Genomic DNA, 21,705 nt, shown 5'->3' with positions numbered 1-21,705 from the left:
GCTTAATTGGGCGGGTTATTTTAATGACAACGCGTGGTCCAGAGTTACGGACAGATTTTATTTATATTCTGGATTGTAACCCAGTGAAAATTACATCCATTAATCACTAGTATTAATTAATATGAGTGCTGTAAAGGATACAAGTTAAGCCAGGCCAGATACCCCTCTTATATCTCTAGGCATTTTAATCTTAACCACTTCCCCTCATATATATACTGAGTGCGTAACTTAACGATTTAATGAAATCACAGCAGATTAATACTAACTCATTACCAAAATTCAAGTGGTGATAGATATAGGTTTATATCTTCAATTAAAAGAAGTCAGATGCGTGAAACATTTTACTAATTGCGTGTCAACGTCAATATTATTAGCTAAACGTATAGTTCATAAATAAATATATCGGAAAAGTGCAATCCATCCGGTGAAACATTCAAAAGTGTTTGAAATCTACAGCAATTTGTCAGTGAAATCACGGACGATGCCGGCACCGAACCGCGGCCCGTTTGGCTGCTTCTGCGGCGACACAAACCCTTTCATTATTATTACGCCACTGCCACTACTAAACAGCTCCTCCGACCCGTGTTAAGTTCCGTGTACCAGCCCGTCTACATATGCTAATCCAACATTTAAAAGAAAAAAGCGCGGTCTTTTCAAAAAATCGAAATTCAAAAAGCGTGTATTTTTACCGACTATAGTATACCCCCACACACAAACAGAAAGAAGAAATAAATAAATAAAATAATTTAGGAAAATTTCCTTTGTACTAAAAAAAAATAACGAAAAATAACCGCCGTGGAGGATATCTATTCATCTCGTAATAAATGTTTCTGATATACTACGCCGATAGGCTACACAAGGATAATTTCCTCATTCTATTCCTCCATATGGCTCATATGCCATCGACATCAGCATCACAATTCACAAACGAAATCAACTCTATAAATCTAGACCTTCTTTTATACAAGTAGATTAGAAAAACGACGCACAAGAGAAGGAGAGAGAGAGTCTTGTACATACAAAAGGGCGCCTAGATCACAAAAGACACACGTATAGACATGGCCATCATGTCGGAGAGAACGATCAATATGTTTTTTAAGACATCTACTCTCCTCTATATAGATAAAGGGATATATAATATTCTAAATACGTATTTGCATATATACATACACTGTATAAAATTTATGAATTATATAAGCTCCCATTTTCATTAGTCGAAGGTTGTTTGCGGCCGGCCCCTTTTTCCCTCGAATTTTTCTTCTTCTTCTTCTTCTTTTTTTTCGGTTGAAAATGTGCCGCCTATATGGTTGGATAGGAATATACTACGTGGGGGATTATAAACTACCCTTTGATGATATTGTCTTGGATAAATCAATCGACCCTTTGCCAGCGCGCATGTTAACAAAAATATCTCCTCCGCGCTCCTCCGTGTTTGTGTGTGATGCTGGCGCGATGAATAATTCAATCTTGATATTTTCATTGAAGAAAAAAAAGAAAAACAACGGCAACACAACACTGTCGGATCTATTCTCCTGTTTTATAATATAGAAAAAGAGATTTTCTGTAAATAGAGACAACGGTGCGGTCCAATTAAGGTCATCTCCATCTTGACAGCCTTTTCGCTCTCGTCTCTCGTCTCTCTTTGGGTCCGCTGTCTGGTCAAAGGTTCCGGCTCATCCATGGCCAAGAAAGCCCTTTACGTCGAAATCATCCGTAATAACATAATTAATTATCTATTTTTTAACCGGTTTGAAACCAAATTCATAATCATCTTTTTATGGTTCCAGGTCCTCCGGTGATTGAGCCGTTTGGTTTCCCCATCCAAGTTCAGGACAGTGGACGTACGCAAGTGACTTGTTCCATCTCTTCCGGCGATCTGCCCATTAAAGTCAGCTGGACCAAAGATGGGCGGCCCATCGCCAATAATCTCAACGTCGAGATGCAGACGGGCGAATTCCACAGTTTGCTCATTTTCAAGAAACTCCGCGGAGAACACAGTGGCATCTACACCTGCACGGCCCGGAACCTGGCCAAAGCGGCCAGTCACAGCGCCACTCTTCTCGTTCAAGGTCCGTCTACCCCAAAAATGTGTTCCCAAATAGAAATTTCAATTTAATTCATTTTTAGTTCCGCCCAAATGGATCGTTGAGCCGCAAGATATCGCCCTGCTGGAAAACTATCCGGCTTCCATCCCCTGTCAAGTGCAAGGAATGCCGACGCCCATCGTCCGCTGGTTCCGGATTGAAGGTGAATTGCAAAATCCATTCCCGCCAAAATGATTTTGATTTGATTTTAATTTTTGGTTTAAGGTGAAAACAACATTCCCGTCCATTCATCCAGCAAGATCGGATTATTAGCCGACGGATCCATCCGTTTCTCCAAGATGGCCAAAAATGACGAGGGACTTTTCCGGTGCAGGGCCGGCAACAATATCGGCAACGCCGTGTCTAAAATAATCCGCATCAGCGTCAACGGTAATCCGCCGGATGCATTTTCACATTTCTATTTCCGCCTTTTATCAAAAATTTTTATTCGCAATCCAGCGGTTGCCAAAGTGCGGATTCACCCCAAGTGGCGCCATTTTTCCAACCGGATCGGAAGCTGTTCTCCGGTGTGAAGCTTCCGGCAATCCGCCCATGACCGTCCACTGGAAGCGGTTCGATCAGCTCATCGAATCCCATCAGCAAATGGATCGTTTCCAGCTCTCCAGTGTGGCGTCGGACGGCCGGGATTTCCTCGATCTGAACATCAGTCGGGTCGTGGCGGATGACGGCGGAATGTACGTCTGTCAAGCGGCCAATCTTTACGGTAGTGACGCCACCGACATCCGCTTGATTGTCCAGGGTAAATCTAATGTCAATGCCGTCGTGCAAACTGCCCAGTCATCCAGTGAATTCAACTTTGTGTGTTTTGTCTTTATTGAAGAACTTCCCAGGGCTCCTGGCCAACTTCAGCTGACGTCCGTCCAGAGCCGGTCGGCCGAATTGCAGTGGCTGGACGAGGATATCGATCCATTGCTGGAATATCGGGTCCAACTCACCCGGCCGGGAACGATCGGCTGGACGTTCAATCAAACGATCGAGGCCAGGGGGCGGAGTCTCGTCACTCTCCCTCATCTCCATCCGTTCACCGTCTACGAGGTCCAGGTCAATGCCATCAACTCGGCCGGAATCGGCCCGCCTTCCGCTCCGCTTCAGTTCCAAACTCACGAAGAAATTCCGTCGGGTCCAGTGCGGCACGTGCAAGCGGAATCGAAATCTTCCCGCTCAGCGCTCGTTTCTTGGCTGGTAATGATTTTTCTAAATCAATTAACTTTAATTGATTTCGATTATTAAATCAATTTTTTTAATTTGTCGTTTTTGACAGCCGCCCAGTGAAGAAACTTGGAACGGCCGTTTGGTTACGTTCACCGTCACTTGCCTGGAGACCAATGGGAACGGCCAAATCGTCCAGCGGAGTGTGGCCTACACGACGACGGATTTCAGACCTGTCCGTCGTGTCCAGGTGACGGTGGAAGAGCTCCGGCCGGCCACAGTTTACGCTGTGACCGTCCGAGCCTTGAATCGAATGGGTGCTGGCCCGGAATCCGATCCGCCGGTGTCTCTGACCACACCGGAAGCTCCTCCTTCATCCTCTCCGGTTAATTTGCATTGCGTCACTCTGTCTGCCTACGCCATCCAGCTGACCTGGGCCCATCCGACCCTGGCCAACCACCACGGCCACCTGCAGGGCTTCCGGATTTTCTACAAAGTGTTTTCCAGCAACAACCGGCACCGGATCGTTTTAGCCGACGAGGTTTCATCTTTCCTCCGCCCGGAATCGAAAAGGGTCGGTCCGAACGTCCTGGATTCCGTCCTCTACGGATTACAGGCCTACCAGAATTACAGCATCCAAATAGCGGCACTCAATCGAGCCGGAAGTGGTCCTCTGAGTGTTCCGGTTGTCTGCCAAACGGATGAAACGGGTAAGAAAAATTTATTTTAAAACGAATTTGGTTCGTTTTAATTTGAAATTGTTTGATTTTGAAAAGTTCCTGTGGCCGTCCATGAAGTGAAAGCTGCCAGCCTGTCCAGCTCTTCGATCCTGGTGACTTGGCGTCGATCCACACCCCCTAGCGGCCGGATTGCGCACTACGTGATCCAAATCAAAGGCACCGTGACTCATGTTTTGGGTTTTTGCTCAGCTGTCAGATTTGACGTTGTTGTTGCTGGGCAGCCGATCATGTTGAAACAGTATGCACGTATCCTAGTCCAAACCGTGGGGCCCCCGAGTTCTCTTCCGGGAACCCAATAACAAGCAAACTTCTTATCTTATCCATGTTGTCCACGCGCGTCGTTGAATCAAATCATCCGAAAAACTCGCCGTCGATTGCGCAAGGCAGTTCAGTTTTCATCCTTTTGAACCTGATGTGTGATCGTATTTATATCCTTGCAGATATTGTTAGATCATATTCATTGTGGAAATTCAACTTGACTCCAGGCCGTTAATTGTCTGGCTCCAACACGGGGACGGACACGAATAAAGGGCGGCAGCCGAACACAAGTCTATACTCTATAGGCATCTGCTGGAAGCGCGGGATCGAGCTCGGCGGGATAGTCAACTATTGGAATCCTTTAGTCTGGGGCGTACAAAGATGTCAGCCAGGAATGACTAATAGAGCAGCTAGGTAGAAGATGTTCCGCACAGCTGGTGCTGATCTCTATTTTATGCATAGGTTCATCCAACAACCGTGGGTACACAATACTACTAACGAATAGACCCCCACGGAAAGTCCAACAGACACTGTTTTGACACGTGAGAATGATCAAAGAGCGCCGTGCAAAGTTGGATTTAAAAAAGCAATTGAAAACACAAAATAAAATGCTTCGGTTCTTATTTGACTTGCAATGCATGGATGGGAAGGGGATGAATACATTTGTGTGTGTATCTGTGCAAAGTCGGAGCGTTTCTTTATGTGTCGAGAGAACGTGTATGTAAGACATCTGGCGGACCCTTGTTGATGCATCCGCACCATTATCGTCATCCGCCGGTACACACAGAGGGATGGCAACAGCAAGGGAGAGAGGAGAGAGGTGGTAGAGAAAGAAAAAGAAACGCCCAAGTGCCTTCCGAGTCCCCAGTCAGAGTTTCGAGTTTCGACGTCAGGATTTTTTGACGTTTCCATCGTCACTTCGTAAACGTGTCGGCTCTAATCTCTACAAGTGTAAATCTCCCCCCGGTGTACAAGCACGGTTTATTATGCAGTTTAGGTTTGTTTTCTTTTTTAAATTTAGTCTTTTTCTACTTCTTCTTCTTACCCCGCCCCATACAGCAGTTGCGCGACGGGGGGGTTGTTGTGTAATGAACGGAATTTTCCCTCTCACTAATTGCGACCCGGGGAATAAGAAAAAAGGAGATATACGCGAGGGGTAGGAACCAGTGGGCGCCCCTTATTAATCCGCCGTGCAGCCGTTGCGGATTTATTCCAGTCAGGAAAAAGCCCAATTAAATTCCCCGCCATGAATTGTGGTTCTAATATTTTCCCCCTCTTTTTTAACAAAAAAAAAACAAACAAAAAGACCAAACATTATTTTCCTCATATTTCTCACTTGAAATTAATTTTTGCAAGTTCCGTTTCGATCATTATTATTTCGGAATTAAAAAAAAACAAAACAAAAAAAAAGGAAAATTATTGTTATTTGATTTGTAACAAATGCCGTCTCTCGGCAATCGGTTGACAATTGATGTCCCGGGACACCGAATCCATCCGCCAGTTATCGAGTGTGTTTGTACACGCGTCGCGGCGGATGTTTAGATAGGAATTAATGAGATGGGGCGCCGGCGCGTGTATCAACCTGTATGGTGGTGGATAGGCTGGTGGCTCAACAGTCAACAGCAGGGCAGCAGTTGACTCAATAGGGCGGGTGCCGACTCTCTCTAGTTGTTGTATTGCCGCAATGTTGTCGAGTGCTTCGCCGCTGATACAAACATATGCACACACACACACACACACTCGATGTGGTGTGTCAACAAATGTGTGTGTATCCGTCCCTGGCCAGCAGCAGCAGCAGCAGCAGCGCGTTCTATCTATCCAATCAAGCCCTGATGGTTTCCCATCGGCCGACGCTCCGCTACGCAACGTCGCCCAGCGTGTCCGCCCAAATAGACACACACTAATAGGTGTAATGTTACACGACGCCGTGTGACGCCAGCCAGCCAGCCAGCCAGCAGACACAAAGAGCAAAAGAGTCAATACCGGGATGAATGTGTTGACTGTGGGGAAAGCGGCTAGGAGCTGACTAGGAGCTCTACTGCTGCTGGTAGTGACGGTGCTGGTGGTTGTGGTGGTGGCGGGGCTTTTTTAATCTTGTCTAACGACGTCGTTTGCGGCTATAAAAGCTACTCGATATACTCACGACCGTCGCTTCAGCTCTCCTCGTCGTCGTCGGCAATTATCACGGCCCCCTTTTTTTCCCACCCGCGCTCGCCCAAGAAAGATTAGTATTCAAAACCACAAAAAAGGAGAGAGAGAGAGATGCATCGTTATTTTTTCGGGATCGAGAAAATGGGGGGGGGGGGGGTCGGTTATATAAAAGAAAGACGGACACGTATTAGATGCCACGGTCGCTGGAAAACAACAACCGAAAATGTTGACGCCAATTGAGTCATCAACGGCAGCCTGTGCAGAAAAGCAAAAACAGCAAGGGGCATTGTATCAGTATAAATCATGTCGATTTCTCTACACAAAGTAGTCATATTAAGAACTGGGCGTTAGTTTCTTAAACGTTAATAAATCTACTTTATTTAAAAAAAAAGGTTTATTGCTCATTCCTTGATTACATTACAACATGGCACAAAGGGGCCGTTGACATGGCCCATAAAGATGAAACAGAAAAAAAAATTGCATGAAAATTCTTCCATTGTCGATATCCGACATTGCAAACAAACTATAAAGAAAACATCCTACTTGGTCGTGTAGGTTTTCCGTGTGAGTGAACAAATGAAGACGTTAAAAATGACAAAACTTAAGGGAGAAAATAAATGAATAACATTTCGGGTTTTGATTATTAGAAAGTCACTCGTCGTTGAGTGGAGTGGCGTCATCCATTTCCATCTGTCGTGGACTGCGACCACCTGGGCGGGAGCTTCTTCGACCATCACTGAAAAATCAAACGAAAACAATTACATAAAACACATTTTTAAATAAATAAATCCAGAATTAAAATTATACCCAGATCTCGGTGTTGTTCCAGGTGCAGTGGTAGACGCTCCCCAATCATCGTCATTTGACTTGCTGGCACTTGGTGTTGATCTACTGCCTCCTCGAGGAGGTGCTGGAGCTCCCCAAACATCATCATTTGATTTTCCAGCACTCGGTGTTGCTCTACCTCTAGGAGCTGCATTAGCACCCGTAGCCCATGGAATGCTGCTGCTGGTGGCGGAAGATGTTCCCCAATCATCATCGGCAGGCGCGGTACCGGATCGGGAGCGACTGCCTCCCCCGCTACTGCCTCCATTGGAACAATCTCTTGACATGTGCCCTTCTTCATTACACTAAAATAGAAAGTAAAATATTAGATATCAGGAAATCAACAACTAAATTAAATTACAATAAACTCACCTTAAAGCAAGTATTCCTTCCACCACCGCTACCTCCTCCTCTTCCTCCTCCTCTACCCCTGGTGGAAGGCTTGGGGCATTCTCTCGACATGTGTCCATCTTCATTGCACTACATTTTAAGGTTCAAATTGATTACTACGATACAATTTAAAAAGTAAAAGAAATAAATTTACATTATAACACGTCGCAGTGCTTCCTCCTCTTCCTCCTCCTCTACCACCTCCCCTGGTAGAAGGCTTGGGGCATTCTCTAGACATGTGACCTTCTTCATTGCACTAGGATTTCAAAACAGATGAATCAGATTGATAATAAATATGATATGATAAAGAAGCAATAAAATTACGTTGAAGCAGGGTCTTCCTCCTCCTCCTCTGCCGCCAGCGCCTCCTCTAGAGCCATACGATCCTCCGCCTCCTCCTCTAGAGCTGTAAGACGATCCTTCACTGTTAACTACGACACTCCATGGATCATCCGATTTGCTGGCACTAGGCGTTGTGGTCTTGGAGCTGCTTCCACTGGCCCAGGTATCAGCTGCTGATGACCAATCATCACCGCCACCACCAGATGAACTAGCGGCAGGTGCAGCTCTCGGAGTTGTTGGCTTGCTACTAGTTCCAGATGCCCAGACATCGGCTTCTGAACCCCAGTCGTCGTTGGTTGATGATGTTGCTGCACCGCTACGAGGTGTAGTTGTAGCAGGTGGGGCAGCTGGTGTATCACTAGGTATACCCCAATCGTCGACTGGAGCTGGTTGGCTGACGGCAGGGGCACCAGATCTGGATCCACCCCGTGAATAAGTTCTTCCAACGGGAGCAGCATTTGCGCCAGTGGCCCAGGGACTGCTTGAACTGGTAGAGCCTCCCCAATCATCTCCTTTGTTAGTGCTTGGAGTGGTCTTTTCCTTAGAGCTTGCCCAAGCATCAGCTTTGGCTCCCCAGTAATCACCACCTCCAGGTTTGGGAGCAGAAGTGGACTTGTGAATACACGGATTGGATGTAGATATCCAGCCGGAATTCCAATCATCCGCCGCAGCACCGTTACCACTGGTTGGCGTTTTGCTGGGTGCACCCCAATCATCCGTGCTGGTTCCTGCTCGGCTTGCACTTGGTGTTGTTCTTCCACGAGGAGCTGAACTTCCGCCCGATGCCCACGCATCAGCACGAGCTCCCCAATCATCATTAGAGGCGCCACTACTCGATGCAGGTCTTGTAATAGGCGTCGTTTTCGCTGCAGTTCGATTGGATGTAACGGAACCCCAGTTGCTGGTAGCAGCGTTCCAGTCATTAGGTTCGCTGCTGGCGGGTGCTGCAGAACGAGATGTAGAGGTCTTTGAACCATTAGCGGTGCTTCCCAGTCCCGAAACATCGACAGGAGCATCCAACGATTCGGTGGCGGCACCTCTGTATTCAACTGATGTAATGAGAAATTAGAAATGATAATAAATAATATAATATGATGAAAAATAAATAATTAAAAAAGTTACTTCTATCGTTATTCCAACAATATTTTGACTCATGTCCCACTACACCGCAGCGGTAGCATTTTCTTACGGAGTCAGGGCGTACAACAGACTTGTCACGAGATACAGAACGATCTCTATCCACTGATTTGTCACGAGACCTGCAAGACAAATTTTAAATTTAAATGTTGATGCGACCAATTAAAAGCTTTCGAGCGTTTCGATTTTATTGTTGCATGCCTCCGTTTAAGGCACAGCCTGAAGATTAAATTGAATCTCGGCTGCTTCCTACGTGGCCAATTAATATTCCCGTTTGTAATTTTGGCACCTTTCTTCCCATGGGTGCAAGAAAAAGGCGTGGCGATCGGGAGACATGAAAACATTCATAATCTAAATCGACATATTCACCTGGACTTGGAGCGATATTTTCTTGACGAACGTGAGTGTGACTCGCTCTTTGACCTATCCATAGACTTGTCGCGAGACCTGAATAAAAATTGTTCAAATAATTAGTACAATCACGTCTAGAACTTTCCATAAAAAGTTAAACTTGTCATCATCGTTTTTCGGCACATCCAATCCTATAGTAGGCTAAGGATGCTTCCTACGCGATCTTTAATATACCCGTTCATAATAAATTTAGGCACTTCTATCCTCAAGATGCAGAGGTTGAAGCGTGGCCATCGGGTTACAACTTATTTAAGATTATATGTAAAATATTACCTCGACTTGAATCGAGACTTTCTCGGAGAACGCAAACGGGACTTGCTCTTGGACTTTGAATGCCCGCGAGATTTCGAGCGCCTGCGACTTTTGCTTCCAGACCTTAAATGGACATAATGATTTAAAAAATAACTCGGCTGGTTATAAAATTTAATCCACAAATAAGAGATGATGAAACACACCTCTTTGAACGACTGCGGCTCTTGCTTCTGCACCTATTTGAAGAACCATTAAATTTAATTAATACACGGAGACTCCACCCAAAAGTAACAAAGACTTTTTTTTTTACCTGGAGCGAGAACGTAAGCGACGACGTGAGCGACGACTTGAGCGGGAACGAGAACGGGAGCGAGAACGGGAACGCGATGAAGAGCGAGAACGACGGCGAGATCCGCGTCTACCCGAATCTTTATCCTCGACAAGCTTGATTCGTCTTCCGTTTAAATCTGCTCTACTGCCTCCTTGAGTAGATGCAGGAGCTCCCCAAGCGTCATCGTTGAATTTTCTACTGCCTGTTTAAAAAAAAAGGTTATACGAATTAAAAAATGTGTTGTCTATGTGTCACTTTATGTCATGTTATAACAGTTGCATTTTTATAGATAAAAAATCATAAAAGAAAAAATCACCTGTAGTCCAGTGACTGCTGCTTGTGGTGGCAGAACGCCTCCAATCATCATTAATGACAGGCGCTGTAGTGTTTCGGGAGCGATTGTCGCTACTCTCTCCATTGGGGCCAAAGCTAGACTGAGACTGAGATTGATTTCAAATAAGTTTCTAGGGCAAAAATATAAATTAACACGTCGTTTACATTATAATAGGACATGGTTCCTCCTCCTCTTCCTCTAGAGCAGTAAGACCATCCTCCACTGTTAACTACGACACTCCATGGATAATCCGATTTGCTGGCACTAAGCGTGGTGGTCTTGGAGCTGCTTCCACTGGCCCAGTTATCAGCTGCTGATGACCAATCATCACCGCCACCACCAGATGAACTAGCGGCCGGTGCAGCTCTCGGAGTTGTTGGCTTGCTACTAGTTCCAGATGCCCAGGCATCGGCTTCTGAACCCCAGTCGTCGTTGGCTGATGATGTTGCTGCACCGCTACGAGGTGTAGTTGTAGCAGGTGGGGCAGCTGGTGTATCACTAGGTATACCCCAATCTTTAATTAAATATTTAATCGGCGTATGTGGGTGCTGAGGAATGAGTCCGCGATTTGGAACCAATGGTGGAGGACCGTGAATTGGTACTACCGGTGTCGGCTGCGATTGTTGCTGCAATGGAGCCGATGGAGGCAACAGCACGACCGGATGCATCGAATTCGATTGCGTCAGAACACTCGTCGATGGCTGGATTAAGGTCGGCACAGGAGCTCCACTGTTTCTGCTACTGCTGGCTTGCACGGGAATCAAGTTTTGTTGGGCTATTACTGGAATCTGTGCGGCAACTGGCTGGGCAGGCTGCTGAGGTGGCAAATGCTGCACTGTCATTCCTGATTGGATGCCAGACGCCGGAGTGACATCCGCGTCGTCTTTACGTTCCGATGAGATCAACCGTTGCTCAGGAGAGATTCTGGGTGTTTCATTATCATCTGAAATACCGCCCGCTGTTTGGTTTACTTCACCATTTTTAAGTGATGGAGTAGGAGATGCCCGTCCGGGAGATGGGAGACCAACAATAGAACCAGAGTCGATAGAGCAGCGGTCATCTTCAATTGGTTCGGAAGATGGATTAAAAGCGTTCTCATCCATAGGCTCAGATTTAATTCGTACTACTGGAACAGCAGTAGGTTCTTCAGTGGTTGAATTTGCTTCACTCCAAAACCGAGTTTTCCAATCTTCATTTTCTCTCCAAAGTCCAATATCATCTTTTTCACTTTTAACATTTTCGACGTTGATGTCGATGATTGATTGAAGTACTTCCGCGGTGTGTACTAATTCGTTATTTGTCAAATCCGGAGGAAATGCTTCATTGGAAATATCTTCATCCATGTCATCATCACGTTCCATAATGGGATTTGAGGTCATGCGGGGATCCCTTGCAAGGTGGAAAGATTTTCTTTGAGTATCTGGTTTTTCCCATTTGGGGATCACCAGTGGAACATGATTTGATTCAGCATAAACTGTTTCAACTGTGTCTTCATTTGAAGTACTCGATAATGGACGCCGAGTCAACGGCTGTTCTAAAGTATTCACGTAATGACCAGCACTACTAGAAACTGCATCATCTTGTTCCTTATTATTGTCCGAATCAGCATTTTTCTTTTTGGATGACTTCTTAGTTTTATTTTGCTTTCCACGAGGTTTGGATTTTGTAGGGTCATTAGAGTGTTTTGATTTTGAGTTGTTCATCATTTTGAAACAACCTAAAAACCTGAAACTGCAATCACAAATAAAACAGTTAGATTAATTTTCACATAAAAGTAAGAAAATATAACATTCACAATATCACACGAAAATGTAAAAAATGTTTTATGCAAAATAACCTGATTCGTACAAGACACATTGACTCCAAAAATGTAACTAAACACAAGGGTTGTTTTAGTAGGTTTCTCTATTCTCTACCATCATCATTAAAAAAAAAGGAAACAAATTAAAAATCGCAGAACCATTTCATAATTTAAAAATAAAAATGCTTAGATATGGTGCTTAATGCTTCGATAATGGTTTTAAGTATACAACATAATAACAGTTCATACTTGGAAATACAGGCTGAAGTTTTTAATTTTTGGGTCGAGTCTTTTAAATCTCAATTAATTTGAATAATTTCTACTTTGATTCCCGAAATCAAACATGATTCAACAATTACACTTAACACTGCGTGCATTCCAAACAAAAATTGGACACAACTCAGTCGATGAGTCGACAGCGCGTCTACCCGAATCTTTAATCAAATATTTAATCAATACGAACAATAAAAAAAAATATTAATTACCGAGATCTGGAACTACGTCTTCTTGTTGTACGATCACGGCTACGAGAGAAACTGCGTGATCTCTTCCTTTCACGTTCTCTCCTCTCACGGCCACGGTCTCTGACAAGTTCTTTGGTTGGCGATCTTTGTTGTAAGTTTTATCACTTTCACGATCTCGGTCGTTTTCTTTTGTTTTCTTTTTTGTTCGGAAACAAAGTTGAGGACTTTTCACGTCAAGTCAGCAGACGACAAAAGCGTTTAAACAACGTCAGAACGTCACAATGCCAAACTGGAATAATTCGAAAAAAAAATACTGCTGCAATTTATTTTCATTTTGTTGGAAAAAAATCTATGGGTGAAATATTTAAAAATTGATAAAAAAAATGCATCAATCTTGATGGAAATTGGCGGACCTGAAATTGTAGGCGACCGCAAACACCTGGCAAACACGTACAAGATCAAAACAGAAGTATTATTGTCTGTCAAACAGCCCTAGTCTCTGTGCTGTAACCATGGTATAATAGGTTACAGAAGACCAGTGCTGCGACTCCATGTCGACAGCAATGCACCCATCTCTAACCAACCAACCAACCATGGTATAATAGGTTAATTATTTGTAATGGTTTATTTATATGGTTTTTGAGTTATTTATAATGGTAATTTATTTGTGTATAACATCTGCGTAGTATCTAAGCCAAATCATGGACTCGTAACGTAGTGAATCGCGTCTAACTATTCAATTGGTCTTGTTTCTTTTAGGATATTGGAACTATTAGAGCGCAATGATTTGCAGCCGGAAGTAGCAATGGACCTTTTCGTGAGGATAAAGTGGAACGTTTACAGCCCAAGATGTCGTTTGTGCAACTTCACATCTACGGCGAAAGATTCTATTATTTTTATTCATTTTGAAAGGGTAGTGAATGGGAGAAGGATCGAGAATCGTGTGCTTGCATCACCATTTCAAGTTCCAACCAGTCAGATTTAAAATTCAACATGACATTTTCGTTGTTTCTTACCACAGCACAGCAGTGAATCTGTCAACGACAAGCAACGATCGGCTCTTGTCCTCGTTATTCTCGATTGTTCTATCGTTTTTCCTCTGTTAAGAAATATTTGATGTAATTTCAGTCGGACTTTGAATTGAGCCGCTTATCAAAAGTCGCTTAGCCAAAAAAAGATTATCGAATCCCCGATGGTTGCTTCTCTTAGATGTGGCAGGCCGATGTGTAACAATTATTGCCAACAATCAGGGCAGGCCATCGTCGTCAGACGTTGGACAAATACTTGGGCAGTTAACTTGTTGTTTCGTAATCTAAATGTTTGAGCTAAACTATGGGTCCCGAGTAGTTGGGTGGTAATAAGGGATCGCTGACTGATTTCCTTGTGGCTACCGTTAGGCCTGCATAACGTTTAGGGTGGCTCTGCAAACATTTACTAGTAATTTTATCAAATTTATGGTGAGTAATCATTTTCCACTGGTTCTAATGGTCGGCTTGTGATACTGACTAGTTATGTGTTTATAACAGTTTCAAATTTATTTTTTAAAAGATCATCGTTGAATTCCCGATACTTAATTTTATGTTGAATTTAAGTAAATACCATTTAACTTGTTTGTGTAACATTACACTTTTTTATTTCTTTTTCAAGGGTGATTTTATTTACCATGGGGCCTGTTAGATCGTTGGGCCATACGAAGTGGACAACTTTTGGCGGAAATTTGAAGAGCTCACGGAATTAACAACCCTCACCGTCTTTTTGGATCAGATTCAGGTAGATGCCACTTTTCTTAATTGACCTCACATTCAAGTGGTCCATTCAAATGAAATTTATGCCATTTACGTCTAATTAAGCGAGCCGAAATTGAAACTTCAATGCAGACGTACTTTTTGTAAATGGTTGAAGTAGCCACTAGCAGTTGATTCTTAAAGGAAAATGTGTTTTGTTTTGCCATCTATTCTTGGAATGGACTTTGAATCGAGATTTTGTCATGAGTCGCGTGATGGTTGTCAGTCGTGATGTTAGGCACGTTACGATGGGGTTGATTGACATCTATTTTCTATTCTCACTGAATCGCGTTTCTCCTAGGTTTACATTTACATCTTACTTTGACTTTTTATTTTTACTCTTGTTTTTTTTTAACGCCCATTTGTAATACTTAACAAAATTCGCCCGTCACGTGTAACGTTATGGTAATTCACACTTGGCGTCGTAATACTTTAGCTCGGGTTGTACGAGAGGTGGGAGAGCACTGAATTTCATTCATTTTTTTCGATTCTTTTCCTCTATTTTCTTCAGAGTAGTTAATAGGGATCCTTTGAACGAGCATTCAATGTTCGTTAGTGACAATGTTGAACATTGTTACTCTGCTTCTCTTTCTCTCCTCTAAATTCAAACTGGGTTCTACTTCCGCAAGAGTCACACCGTAATGTTTAAGTGAAATTCCAGCATCCAAATATCGTCCAAAGCTGCGATTGCCAAGCGAAATTTCAATCTTGTATTGAAAAATGAATTTATTCTGATTGTTGATTGAAATTCGTGTGTATTTAATCGACAGTTACACTTTTTTTCAACAATGAGCTGATAACGACAAGTTTTAAAATAAATTAGATTGATGCTATGTGTGCAGTGTGAAATAGGAGAAAAGGGGAAAAGTAAATGCAATGCTCATCTTTGCTCTCATTTACAAAAGTTATTACATATTATTTTCTTTATAAAGGGAGTTTTATGTGGCTTCGTTTTGTGCTTGGGCATCAGCAGTTGCTTTACCTGCAAAGATGTTGAAAAAATGATCTGGAATATCCTCCCACGCAGACAATAAATCGAGTGCTGAGTAGTCGCAGTTGTCTTTGATGTTCACGTCCACGTCCTTTCCTTTGAGCAGTTCCTCCACCGCAGTTTCAAATTTCTCTCCCATTGCCCAGTGGAGAGCAGTGTGTCCATCTTCGTCTTGCCCGTTAACATCATCTGAGTTTTCTAGGATTATTCTGAACAAATCGATTGGCATATCCACCCAACGACAAGCCAAATGTAGTGCAGTTTGGTTGTATATATCTTTGACGTTGACGTCCACGTCCGTTCGTTTGAGAAGTTCCTCTACCGCAGTTGTGGACTGGTTGAGAATTGCATAATGAAGAGCAGTGTGTCCATCTTCGTCTTGCCCGTTAACGTCATCTGATTTTTCAAGGATAATTCTGAACAACTCGATTGGCATATTTTTCCATAAAATAGCAAAATGTAGTGCCGTTTGGTTTTTGTTATTTTTGGCGTTAACGTCCATGAGATCTCGACTGAGTAGTTCCCATACCATAAATTCAGACTCGATAGTAATTGCGATATGAAGAGCAGTCTCTCCGTCTTTTTCTAATTTAATTGGATTACCCTTTCGTACTGAAACGAAATGTTGTGCTGTCTGGTTGTCGCTTACGTCCAACTCCTCTTGTTTGGGCGATTCTGTTATCTCAGTTTCCAACTCGCACATAATTGCGCGATGAAGAGCAGTTTCTCTATCTTCATTTTGTGCGTCAACATTGGTTGATTTTCCTTGGATTATTGTGAACAAATCAACTGGCATATCCTCCCACATAGTAGCCAAATGAAGTGCCGTTTGGTCGTTGTTATATTTTAAACTGACGTCCACGTCCTTGTGTTTGAGCAGTTCCTTTATCGCACTCGTGGACTTGTGCATGATTGCCAAGTGAAGAGCAGTGCATTCATTATCGTCTTGTGCATTTACATCGGCTGATTTTTCTAGAACTTTCTTGAACAAATCAATTGGAAAATCCTTCCTTATAGTAACCCAGTGTAAGGTCGTCAGGTTGTAAATATTTCGGATATTCACGTCCACGTCCTCGCGTTTGAGCAGTTCCGTTATCGCAGTTGTGATGGACTCCTCCTCAATTAACCAGTCAAGAGCGGTGCGTCCCAAAATGTTGTTTGCGTTAATGTTTGTTGTTTTTTCTAGAATTTGCTTGAACAAATTATTTGGAATATTATTCCAATTACAAACTATGAAATGTAGTGCCGTGTTGTTATAATTATCTTTTACGTTCACGTCCACGTCCTTGTGTTTGAGCAGTTCCTTGACCGCAGTTTTGGACTTGCATTGAATTGCCCAGTGAAGAGCGGAAAGTCCTTCTTCATCCTGTGCATTAATATCGGCTGATTTTTCTAGAATTTTCTTGAACAAATCAATTGGAATATTATTCCACCCAGAAGCTAAATAGAGTGGCGTGTGGTTGTCGTTATTTTTGACATTGATATCCACGTCCTTGTGCTTGAGTAGTTCTTTGACCGCAGTTTCGGACTTGTTCCAAATGTTAATGTGAAGAGCAGTGTGTCCATTCTTGTCTTGTGCGTTAATATCGGATGTTTTTTCCAGAATTATTCTGAACAAATTATTTGGAATATCCTTCCATAAAGTAGACAAATGGAGTGCTGTAAGATTGTCAGAATTTTTTACGTTCACGTCCACGTCCTTTCGTTTTACAAGTTCCTTGACCGCAGTTGTGGACTTGTACACGATTGCTAAGTGAAGAGCAGTGTGTCCATTTTGGGCTTGTGCGTTCACATCTGTTGTTTTTTCAAGGATAATTCTGAACAAATCAATTTGCATATTTTTCCATAAAATAGCGAAATGTAATGCCGTTTGGTTTTTGTTATTTTTGAGATTGACATCCATGTCCTTTCGCTTGAGCACTTCCTCTACAAAAGTTGTGGACTCGTTAATAATTGCGATATGCAGAGCAGTCTGTCCATGTTGGTCAGGTTAGTTGACGTTTTCCGAATTCGTTTGAACTAAAATCTTTTTTGTCAAGACCATTTCACACTGAAGTTTAGCAGCTAGATGAAGCGGTGTATCCCCCAAGGAATTGATGGATTGTTGACGTCGTAATCTGGAAATTCTTTGAGAATCTTTTCGGCAAGGTTCCATTTTTCCCCGTACAAAGTCAAATGCAATGCCGTGTCGCCCGTTTGATTCACGCCGTGAATATCAATCCCGTCTAATGACAAGAACCGAGATTTGTTTGAAGAAGGCAGGTATTGCAGGGCTATGAAAAACACATTCCGGCGAAACAATCTTTCGTCTGTTTGAATTTCGGCGCCTTTTTCCATTAAAAACTGATCGATTGGCTAATCGGACGTGGAGAAAACGGTGGCCTATTCCAGTAACGTGTAGCCTTTGGAGTCGACACTATTTAACGATTCGCTTGTCAGGTTTCCGGCAAGGTCTTCAAAGTCCTGTCTCCTTCCTTCAATCATAGCTTTGTAATAAATAAATTTTGCGTCTTTTTCAATCCAGTTGTATTTAACTAATTCCGCTGGGCTGATGGAATTGGTTTTCGTTCTTCTCAATCCAAATCGGTCGACGATAGCACTAGTCACCGTCGACCACTTTTTCCCTCCGTAGTTTGATTTTTCGAATACAAAAGATGCAAAATTTTGACAATTCGCAAACAGAAGATGATAGTCATTATTAAGCTGATTGGTTTCCCAAATGGTTTGCAATAAATTTTGTAAGAAATCTAAATTGCCCATAGCCCTTTTCTGCTTCTTCACCGGTTCGAGTCTTTTAACACACATCTTCTTTTCATGGTCGTATATTTTCTTGGTGACGTCATCTTCGATTGGCGACTGCTGCAGAACAATGTACTGCCCGTTCTTCTCAAGGGACCACCACGTCGTTTCTGAAAAAGGCGTTCGGATCCACGTTTCGAAAACGACAAAAGCGTGAATCGTGACGTTCGATTCAAGAGGGATTGCCGGGAGAGGATTGGAGTAAACCTGGACATGGCTGATTTTATCTTCTAAAGATGATTTCAGAATGCCGACATTTGCTGTAGGATCGTCTAGGATTCTTCAAGTAATCTGAAAAATTTGGGTCGGAAAATATCTTGGTGTGTCCTAGAAAACATTCTCGAAGGGATTGCTCGGATATTGTACTGGCCGTGTCCAATTCTTTATCGACGTGTTGTACGTACAGCAATTGTCTAAGGAAAAGTTTCCCCTTGGCGATGCACCCGACATTACTTCGTTTGATGACAAAGCTGTTCTGCTTTATTCTGTATTGAATTACACCAACAAATAATGTGATGAGAGTGGAATAAGAGAAAAAAATAGCGATTTGATTTACCTTGAAAGAAGAGGGAGAGGAGATAAAAGGTAAAATTAAACTTATCTGAAACCTTCTTTGTGGTGAAATGTTGCTTCAGTAGAAACGACGACGGGTATGAGATCCAATATACTTTCTTTTCTTTTTTTTTAAGACTATAAGCTCATAGACAACTTTCACTTCGATGGGTTCAGTAGAGAGTAAACCCGAAGCGGCTGTTTCGCCATGGTCAATAATGTCGCTATGCCTCAGCCAAACTGCCGAAGTTGTTCCGGTCGTCGTCCCCAAACCGGTGGCTGCTCCGCGTTAATTCCGTCGTTCCGGTTGTTGTTGCTGCTGCCCAACAACAATCCCAGCCCATGAAATCGTCGCCGGTAACGGCGAGGAAACCCAAAGACAATCCGGCCGTCAGCACTGCGCCTCTTCCGGCTAAAAGGTTGTCCCATTTAGCCTTACCTTCGGCCCTTCCTAGGAAATCCATTCGCCCGGAAGAAAAGGTGGAAGAAGTGATGAAACCGAAAGAAGAGGAAACGCCCATAGCCATCGAACCCCCGGTAGTCCAGCCACCAATCCAGCCACCAATCTAGCCGCCAATACAGCCGCCAATACAGCCACTAATGCAGCCGGAAGAAACAGCTAAAGTTGTCGCCAGTGCCGTTCCATCAGTCCAACAGCCAAATGCTGCTGTTTCAACACCGGAAGTCACCGTCTGGACGAAGCGGAGGAGCGTGAAAGTCACCAGTTCCGGCCATCAGACGACGTTGACCTTTCAGAAAAAGTCATCCGCCAATTCCGATGGGAATAAGAACCCGAGGCGGATCGGAGTTGCATCGTCGACGACACTTTCAGGTACAGTGTCTCATCCTCCTCCTCCTTTCATTAATTAACCGCCAAAATTTGAAATCGTTTAAACTTAAAAATTAAAAAAAATCAATTCAACGACGGACGTGTTTAGACGTGAATCTCAATTTGTTGTGTCGATTGGAATAATCTATAATGGTCTTGTTGGATTGTGTTGTTGGATTGTTGGTTTTTTGTCTATTACATAATTTATATTTGATGTGAAATGTTAGGAGGCAAAGTTTTGGGTTCGTTATTTTGTTTGTTTTGGTTGAGCTCTTTTTTCCCTCTTTCTTCGCCACATTTTTCTGTTAATATTACCGATTCGTCTCAGGTCTAGAAAATTGAACTATATGGGTGGGTGCAGGTACGATATAATTTAGTAGTTGATAACTTACCAGATACGTGTATCTATTGCGTCGAAGTAATACAGAGAGTGTTGTCCGTCGCGTATTTGCCAGGGGTCTCGATTGCCTTGCAGTCGAGGTTGGACATGATGGAAAACTTGGCTTGTTGCAATTCTCCATTTTGGAATGCTGCGCTTATTAAAGAAGAATTGAACAAAAAGAAAGAACGCGCTTCATCAGAGAATTGACCAGTGCGTTGCTGGTGATGTTTCGCTACGCTATGTACCAAGGGCTCGTCCCCATCCCAAAATCACGGCAAATTGACCAACATGATATAGTTTCCTGATTCTGAGGCCTGTTAAGGAGGTGTAAGAACATTTCACAGAGAAACAAGTTTGTAGTTGTTTCTCTCTTTGATGTGAAACATTTGTTTGAGTTTTCTGTTGGATTCGGTGACTGATGTTTCTGCTTATTTTGCTCTTGCCACATACAGATTTTGAAATTTTTGATATTAAAATTAAAATTTGAATTAAAGTTCAATTATTTTATTTAAATTTTTTTAATTAGAATATTAAATTTGAAATTTAACAAAAAATTAACACCAGAAATATTTTTATCCGAGTTTTTTCACTCTCATTGTGCCTCAATTCGATATTTCAGAAGAGACGTTACCATACCAGTGTGGGATTCGAACCCACGTCTCTTTGCAGAGCATAATCTTAGGTATAGCCACTTTAACCACTCGGTCAACCTGGTGTTATGAATGTTAGGTCATTTTGAAGTCTGATTGCGAGAAATACCTAAATTCATTGATGACCGAGAAATATTGATTATAACGTGAAGTCCTGAAAGGGTTAAAATCAACGAATCCATTTATTTTAGGTATACTTTAAGTCAAGCTTCCTTTAGTAATTTTATTAACTGCTAATAAAAAAACAAAAAAAAAAATAACTAAAATTTATCGGGGTCGAGCGAAGTTAATTTTATATTTAAAGGCCGAAATGCCTAAGAATTTTAATTAACAGCAGAATAAAGTAAAGTGGCAAACACATCGAAGTTAAGGGAAAAACTGAAAGAATTTCTACGAAAATTCAATTTAAGTAGGAGAAAATAATATTAAGAAAAATGAAAGAAGAAATAGCGCACGAAATGAATAAAATGTCAGAAACTGATCCGGGTCGACGATCATCGACTATTCCCAGAACAGTTTGGGCTTTTCGTGCGCATCTTTTTTTTTTTAATTTATCGCATTTTTTTCATGAAGTGTGTTCAAAGTTAACCAGTATCGAGATTCCTTGTCTGGTGATGATCCGCTAAAATTTAAAACCCTTTTCTTTTTCAATAATTAGTAGGGGGCGAGTGGGTGTATTGGAAAAGGCGTCATTTAGGAATAGGTGCAGTGGTGCACTAGGGGACCAGGGTTCGATCCCACATGTGAGTATTGTTGGTTGGTGATACACCCGCTCTGGCGCCACTGCGGCGTTACATGAAAGATTATCGGACCCCGTGACTTGTTGCTGGAGAGGGAACTCGGGAGGGTTGGCTGGGGGACGTTTTCGTCGATATTGGGATCGGTCCAATATTCCTCAGTCAGCACAAAAGGCGAATGAAATGTGGAATAATCGGAAACTGGTGCTGTTCTGGCAGTGCAAAGTGCCCTTGTTTGCGCAGTCATTGGGTTAATTGCCTTGCTCCGTCGTGTTGAATGGGAATGTGTTG

At 42.8% G+C, this 21,705-nt stretch overlaps 4 protein-coding genes and 1 long non-coding RNA gene across 5 annotated transcripts in view; 3 read left to right on the top strand and 2 right to left on the bottom strand.

The window, feature by feature from the left end:
• Positions 1 to 2,478: 2,478 nt before the first annotated feature.
• LOC124189715 (protein sidekick-1-like) lies at positions 2,479 to 4,355 on the top strand. The gene is made up of 4 exons (XM_046582162.1): positions 2,479 to 2,844; positions 2,926 to 3,287; positions 3,367 to 3,964; positions 4,031 to 4,355. The coding sequence occupies exons 1-4, from the start codon at positions 2,487 to 2,489 to the stop codon at positions 4,291 to 4,293; spliced, it is 1,581 nt and encodes a 526-aa protein (XP_046438118.1). The 5' UTR covers positions 2,479 to 2,486; the 3' UTR covers positions 4,294 to 4,355.
• A 2,423-nt stretch (positions 4,356 to 6,778) lies between these two features.
• On the bottom strand, positions 6,779 to 12,955 carry LOC124191002 (serine/arginine repetitive matrix protein 2-like). The gene is made up of 13 exons (XM_046583915.1): positions 12,712 to 12,955; positions 10,590 to 12,156; positions 10,408 to 10,531; positions 10,071 to 10,293; positions 9,964 to 9,996; positions 9,782 to 9,883; positions 9,467 to 9,544; positions 9,083 to 9,219; positions 7,943 to 9,009; positions 7,773 to 7,874; positions 7,601 to 7,708; positions 7,211 to 7,533; positions 6,779 to 7,139 (listed from the first exon to the last, which is right to left on the bottom strand). Exons 2-13 carry the CDS (start codon positions 12,129 to 12,131, stop codon positions 7,055 to 7,057), a joined length of 3,924 nt encoding a protein of 1,307 aa, XP_046439871.1. The 5' UTR covers positions 12,132 to 12,156; positions 12,712 to 12,955; the 3' UTR covers positions 6,779 to 7,054.
• A 1,385-nt stretch (positions 12,956 to 14,340) lies between these two features.
• On the top strand, positions 14,341 to 19,871 carry LOC124191027. The gene is made up of 2 exons (XR_006873238.1): positions 14,341 to 14,460; positions 18,954 to 19,871. It is a non-coding gene; the product is annotated as an uncharacterized LOC124191027 (long non-coding RNA).
• Positions 15,213 to 18,944, bottom strand: LOC124191004 (putative ankyrin repeat protein RF_0381). The gene is made up of 2 exons (XM_046583918.1): positions 18,821 to 18,944; positions 15,213 to 18,749 (listed from the first exon to the last, which is right to left on the bottom strand). Exon 2 carries the CDS (start codon positions 17,366 to 17,368, stop codon positions 15,413 to 15,415), a length of 1,956 nt encoding a protein of 651 aa, XP_046439874.1. The 5' UTR covers positions 17,369 to 18,749; positions 18,821 to 18,944; the 3' UTR covers positions 15,213 to 15,412.
• Positions 19,872 to 20,536: 665 nt separating the features above from the next.
• LOC124191008 (ell-associated factor Eaf-like) overlaps positions 20,537 to 21,705 on the top strand; it is a 29,705-nt gene continuing 28,536 nt past the window's right edge. The window contains exon 1 of the mRNA XM_046583938.1: positions 20,537 to 20,709. The gene's annotated coding sequence lies outside the window, so the exon portion shown is untranslated. The remainder of the gene's footprint in view (positions 20,710 to 21,705) is intronic.

Source organism: Daphnia pulex, chromosome 3, assembly GCF_021134715.1.
Source record: "Daphnia pulex isolate KAP4 chromosome 3, ASM2113471v1".
Classification (NCBI taxonomy): Eukaryota; Metazoa; Arthropoda; class Branchiopoda; order Diplostraca; family Daphniidae; genus Daphnia; species Daphnia pulex.
The sequence above is the reverse complement of the archived record's forward strand: the minus strand, read 5'-3'. Positions and strand labels throughout refer to the sequence as shown.